This window comes from Phoenix dactylifera, chromosome 1 (assembly GCF_009389715.1).
Source record: "Phoenix dactylifera cultivar Barhee BC4 chromosome 1, palm_55x_up_171113_PBpolish2nd_filt_p, whole genome shotgun sequence".
NCBI classification, from domain to species: Eukaryota; Viridiplantae; Streptophyta; class Magnoliopsida; order Arecales; family Arecaceae; genus Phoenix; species Phoenix dactylifera.
In genome coordinates, this window is record NC_052392.1 from 15,254,028 (window position 1) to 15,260,759 (window position 6,732).

The window sequence follows — 6,732 nt, forward strand, 5'->3', positions numbered from 1 at the left end:
ATTACATAAAATGGATTAAAGAGAATAAAAAACATAAGAGGAAATGATTATTATTATAAACTATATAGAGATGGAAGAATTCTAAATAACATAATTCTACAAATCTAAAAAGTAAAATAAAATTTTGATTAGAGAGGAGAGAATCAATCAATAAAAAGCAAAGATAGGATAACTTACAAGCTATTTATTATTTTGAAAGGAAAGTATTTGTTGATTGACCAATATTCTATTTTTGTTGGGTTACACTAAAGAGAGACCGATAATTTGGGAAAATATTTAAGAATATTCTCTATTTTTTTTGGTAAAAAAAATATTTTCTTTAAGAAAATTTTCTCCATAGTATAGATTAATTGCCTATCTTTGTTTCCGTGTTACAAACCTTTTAATCTAGAAATCAATCTTTTCTGTTCTTTTATTTCTGAGGAAATTGAATTTAACATCACGTATTTACGCATAAATCATCCTGATAGAAAGATTTCCAAGGGCATCCCTGTAATTTCGATCATTCAAAAGCTATCCAACCTGGCCCTGTCCCTGTACCTCAGCTTTCTTCATGCGTTCATCTATTTTGTGCTCTTCTTAACTGCCACCTGCAACATGATCGCTTATTTTTCTGCTCCCAAGAATAAAAGCAATCATGTTTTCAGCCATCATTTCCCTCCCTTTCACAACTGCAGTATTTTTTCGCAGAAATAAATCTCAAAAGATACCGTAATAAACCTAAAAAAATATACCGTTGTGGTGTGCTGGAGTATTTCAAAATTTCAAATTTATTTTTTCTTCTTATATACTTTTTTTTTTTTAATTTCACATTGAAAAAAGATGAAACTCAAATGATCTTTATATTATTATATAGCCTTTAACCTTTTTAATCCGGTGAAGCAAAGAAAGTAAGTAGCCTACGCACGCACGAGCCCAATAAAGATCCAAGGCAATATTGGCAGATCCAATCTGGAAACAGGGTTAACTGGGTGCGTCGCGTAGGCCGTCATTACCTACTACACCGAGATTCATTCTTCGAGGGGCATGATACCATTTAAAGAAAGTAAGTAGCCCATGCACGCATGAGCCCAATGGAGGCCTAAGGCAATATTAGCAGATTCAATCCGAAAACGGGTTAATCGGGCGCGTCGCGTAGGCCGTCATTACTTGCTACACCGAGATTCATTCTTCGAGGGGCGCGATCTATTCTTAAGGAATCCTTCCATGCATAAATCAGAGATTTAGCGGCAACCAATGCCATTCAAAGAAAGTAAGTAGCTCACGCACGCACGAGCCCAATGAAGGCCTAAGGCAATATTGGCAGATTCAATCCAGAATCGACTTAACCAGGCGCGTCGCGCCTTCAATGCATAAACCAGAGATCTAGCGGCAACCGATGCCATTCAAATAAGAGAGGGAGGAATTCATCCGTTCATCATTTGTATTTATACTCCAGACTTTGTTTTCTTCACTATTTATTCCCATAAGGCCGTGACCCCTCCTTGTCTCCCAAAAGAAAATACTATTTATACCCCTGTTTCTCCTATCGACAGTACACACGACTCTCTATGCCTCAGGGGGCAGGTATGAACCCAACTCTTCCAATTTGGGCCTTATTCCTTCTCATATCCACAGCTCTCACCAATGCCAGAGATCCCATCTACGTGTCTTCTCCATTAATTTCTCCACCTCCTCCAGGTACTCTTATTAGTTTTACCCTTTATTTAACGAGTCATCGATGATGTAAATCTATCAGTTTTCTTTGCTTAGTTTTTCATAATTAATCTACCATACAATGTAAGAGAGTTTGGTTCTTTGCAATGTTTTCTTTGTTCTATGTCTCTTTTGATCAGGCATATCTGATAATAACTGTGCTGCATTATTATAACGTCACCATCACCAAGAAGGATAGCTTATCCTTTATATCATCTGTATAATTCCTTTTTTTTTTTTTTCTTTTGGCAGGGCATGTTAATTATTCTTTGCATTCAGGAAACTTTTCCTTTGTATCTTGATAATCCTTTATGCAAACTAAGGTTGCAAAAAAAAGGAGAAAAAACAGAGTTACTATTGAACTTCTTCTGAGAAAGTAAATTTCTCAGCCTTCTGTGTGGACATGCTCTTCACAGGGTTGCACATTTGCTCAATTTCCTTTGTGGTGTGATCTTTTGAATGCAGAGATGCAGATAACACTAAAGCATCATAATCACCATTTAGACAAAGTGTTAGTTTTGCCGATCATCCTGGCTTCTGTTGCACTTGCTATCATCTTGCTATCGATATGCTGTGGCTGGACCTTTCAGCGTAAAAGTCATCAAAATTCGGATTCGGAGGACATTCGACCATCAGGTATTCTTGTGATAAACATTTTTCAATGCTCTCTCCTTTTGTTTTTGATTTCCTCTTTCATTTTTTTACTAAATTTTTCAGTGGTTTTGGCAGTCACCTTTGAACTAGTTGATTTTTGCTCGCTCATTTGGATTCTTATCTTTTTGTCACACTTTGGTGTCAAACTTTTTGTGCTCTAGATATGCAAAAGAGATTATGCTAACTCTAACATCGAGTAAGTCAGGTATCAGCATAATTTTAGAGATTGTGTAGCAACCTGCACCAGTTCATATTACTTTTTTGTTAGCATATTTCTGTATATTATTTTTTTTATTAGAGTGATTCTGTATCAATTAGTATTGTTTTTCTTTATTAGCTTGATCTTGTTAGAGTAATTTTAGAAGTCGCATAACAACTTATATTAATGAGTATTATTTTTTTTATTAGCATAATCTTATATCAGGCCATATTATTTTTTTATATGGAGTCTGTACACGAGTATATATAACCTCTGAGATGTACCGAATATGATGAAATAAAGAAATAAAATTATTTTTCTCTTTTTTTTTTATTTTCGTCTTCTTCTACAATTATTTTAACATAGTATCAAAGCTACCGATCACCTAATCTGCCACTAGCATCTTTTCCGTCTTTGATGTGGTCGTCGTTGCTATGTCTAAAAGCATTGAAGACCTCTATTGTCGATCTATTGTTCTCTAACCCGAAGATCCTCTATTTTTCAGTGAATCCACAGATCTTCTATTTTCACATATTCTCTATTTCTAGTAAATTAATACCCGAAGATCCTTTGTTTTCTAATGGATCCGTAGCTTCTCTCCACCACTTTTTTTCTCAGCTTCAGATCTTCGATCGTCTCTCCTCATCGTAGCTCGGTCTCTTTCTCTTCATATCCAATTCCATTTGTTGTCTCTGGCTCCTTCGCCATCCAGTTCAAAATCTCTTACTTCTTTTCTATGGTGCCTCCGTTCACGAGAATCATTGACCTTCGGTTGCCTTCTTTCGGAGCTCTATTCTCGCTACAACTGTCATCTTCTATCTGTCTTCTCGCTGCCGCATCATTTAACAAGTCAATCAGCCATATCGACAAATATGTCAGTTTATCACGTCAGTCAGACACATCAGTCTACCATATTGGCTTTCGAGTTGTTATGTCAATCCTAATATGCTACATCAGCTTTTGAGATGCTATAGCAGTTCGTATTCTGCCACATCAGATCTTGATCTATCCCACGTCAGCCTCTGAGTTGCTACGTCAGTTCCTAGTCTATCACGTCAGTTTCTAAGCTACTACTTCAACTTTTGACCTAGTATGTCAGTTTCTAGATACATTTGTAATCTAGTTTCCAAACTTAAGTTGACACTTGTAGTACCATCTTGAGTTTAAGAAAAAAATGTTAGTATAATTTTAGGGATCATGTAATAACTTGTATCAACCCATATTATTTTTTTGTTAGCGTGTTCCTATATCAGTCAATGTTATTTTTCTTGATTAGAGTGATTCTGTATCAGTCAATATTATTTTCTTTTGCTAGCATGATCTTGTTAGAGTGATTTTGGGATTACATAACAACTTCTATTAGCAAGTATTATTTTTCTTTTCTATATTATTATTTTTTTGGTATAACAGCTGCCCATATCATTCTAGAATGATATATTATTTTTTTTGTATAGAGTCTGTAAACGACTATATATAACTTCTGAGATTTACCGAAATAGAAAAATAAAATCACTTTTCTTCTTTTTCTCTTGTTTTTGCCTTTTTCTACAAATATTTTAACATCAGGAAAGATGGTGGGCAAGAAAGGATTGCTTCCCATGATTCATTACACCTTGTTAGAAGCTGCTAGTAACCAGTTTTCTGAGTTTAGTGGAGTATCTGGATACCTGTATAAAGCTCACTTTGATGAAGGCATTACTGCTCTCGTGAAGAAGTTAAATGGTCGCAAGCAGGAGTATGAAAGAGAGTTTGAGGTAATTTTTCCCAAGCCTGTTTGATATCTCTCTCTACTAAAACATTATGCTCTATATCTATTTTATGTTTTTCGTTTTCTTATGCTCATAATATATTGCAGAATGAGATAGATCTGCTGAGTATAATATGCCATCCAAATATAATCTCTCTTGTGGGTTATTGTGTTCATGCGGGGACTCGGTTCCTTGTCTATGAGATGATGGAAAATGGAACTCTGGAGACACAGTTGCACGGTACACCTTGTGCATTTCCTGTATAGCGTGCAAGAAGGCAAGAAAAGCTTGAACTTTTTATTTTCTTTCCTGCTGCTATTTCAGGACCTTCTCGTGGGTCAGCGTTATCCTGGCACATTCGTATGAAAATTGCAGTTGATACTGCAAAGTAAATACTCTCTCTCTCTCTGCCTCCAGATCAGTTCATAAGTAGTTTCAACTTCCTAATTTTCTTTTTAATCTCCTCTACAATTATTGCTTTTGCATTTCTGTCAAGCAGAGGATTAGAATTTCTTCATGAGCACTGCAACCCGCCAATTATTCATGGAGATCTAAAATCATCTAGTATTCTTCTAGATTCTGAGTTTAATGTGAAGGTACTTATTAGCTATTATCAACTTTAGCTATCTCTGCTTTACCTTTCTCAGCGACACATGAAAAAGGTACCATTCTTTTTACGTGGATTCTTTCATGGACATAGATTTCTGACTTTGGCCTTGCGGTAGCTGCTGGTAGTCAAAACAAAGCTAACCTCCAGCGTTCAGGTGCTCTGGGTTATGTTGCTCCAGAGTGCCTCTTAAATGGTAAGAGTTCCATCCGCTCTTCCCTGCGATCAGAATTGTATTCTTTGTTACAAATTTTATGTAACAAACTGCATCATTATCTAAGATAATAAGATGGATATCCAGGGGAACTCACCGAGAAAAGCGATGTTTATGCTTTTGGAGTGATCCTTTTGGAGCTCCTGATGGGAAGAAAACCAGTGGAGAAACCAACACCATCTCAATGCCAATCTATTGTCACTTGGGTATGCTTCACTTTGCTTGGCACCATTCTATCTCAAGAAATTTCATTTTGATCATTATTTTCGTCCAAATGTCCTTGCCCTGCATGGCCTTACCTGAAGACCTCATTTGGTTGTCTCTAGGCCGTTCCTCAGCTCGCTGACAGATTACAGCTTCCAAGCATAGTGGATCCTGTGATCAGGAACACTATGGAGCTAAAACATTTATGCCAGGTCTGCCATCTAGACTTAAATGATTCATTTTCTTACCATGTTAAACTTCTCTGTTGTGCTTTGCTTACCAGTATAATATGGGGTTGTGCAGGTTGCAGCGATTGCTGCTTTATGTGTCCAACCAGAACCTGGTTACAGGCCACTGATGACAGATGTCCTGCATTCTCTCATTCCTCTTGTGCCGATAGAACTCGGAGGCACGACGAGAGTTATGGAGCCATTAGCCTGTGCAAACAAGGAATCCTGTGTCATTTGATTGGCATATCACAATCCATTTACCTGATGAACATGGCAAGCCTGCAACAAGTGAGTGCAGATCCATCATCTATATAGCTTATGCACAGGTTCTCCTTAGTTCTGTCCCTATGTTGCCCCCAATGAGTTCCAAATTGTTGTTCTCTTGGTAGCTTGCTTTGAAGCTTGGTTGACAGAGTTCTTTGTAGAAGATGGGCTGATTCATAAGAAACATTTTTTCTTTCTTTCATGCAGTTATAAGAAAGTTGTGCAGCAGTTGTTTTTCTTGCATTCCGAAAGATCACTTGTATGGAAATGAACTGTATGGAAATACTTTAATGTATTTTAACTAAATTTATGTAAGCTTTTTGGCAGTTGTTGAATTCCAAAGAAATGGATATGAGTTACATGGAACGAGGTTATGGATTTTAATCAAACTTATGTAGGCTCTTTTGAAGTTGTTGAAAAATTTAAGCTGAAGAATCCGAAATGGACCATATCATATCGAGGCAACTGATGAGAAAACAAACCAGCATACTCTGGGCCATTGATCTCACTTGTACAGATCAAACTAACAGTCCTAGTTATTTTTATAATTCTTTGCTTTTAATTAATTCCCCATGGAGAGAAATATAGGCTTTGTAAATCATCTCTCACAATGTTCCCTGGGGTGCTACCCTACTTATCTCCACTTCTTTACAAATTAGACATCCTCTCTCCACAATGATCTCCTCTTGGGGTGTAACAGAATACCATTTCACTTTCATGACAAAACTTTGAGGTGATCTGAAATAAACTTGCTTTGGCCCTTGTTTGTGAGAGTGCAAACATCTTGAAGATGGATCAGTACAGCCATTTTCATAGAAGGTTCATTCACTTTCTTTAAACCTACTACAGTGTGCAGAATATGCAAAAAGACATGAAAATATTTCTCAAGAATAACAACACATGAAAATATGCTGTTA

At 36.6% G+C, this 6,732-nt stretch overlaps 1 protein-coding gene across 1 annotated transcript; it reads left to right on the top strand.

The window, feature by feature from the left end:
• The first annotated feature begins 1,998 nt into the window (after window positions 1-1,998).
• Window positions 1,999-5,978, top strand: LOC120104241 (probable receptor-like protein kinase At1g80640). Its single transcript, XM_039115081.1, has 9 exons — window positions 1,999-2,331; window positions 4,115-4,302; window positions 4,404-4,536; window positions 4,621-4,684; window positions 4,796-4,892; window positions 4,997-5,099; window positions 5,205-5,323; window positions 5,444-5,533; window positions 5,625-5,978. Exons 1-9 carry the CDS (start codon window positions 2,163-2,165, stop codon window positions 5,787-5,789), a joined length of 1,128 nt encoding a protein of 375 aa, XP_038971009.1. The 5' UTR covers window positions 1,999-2,162; the 3' UTR covers window positions 5,790-5,978.
• The last annotated feature ends 754 nt before the right edge of the window (window positions 5,979-6,732 follow it).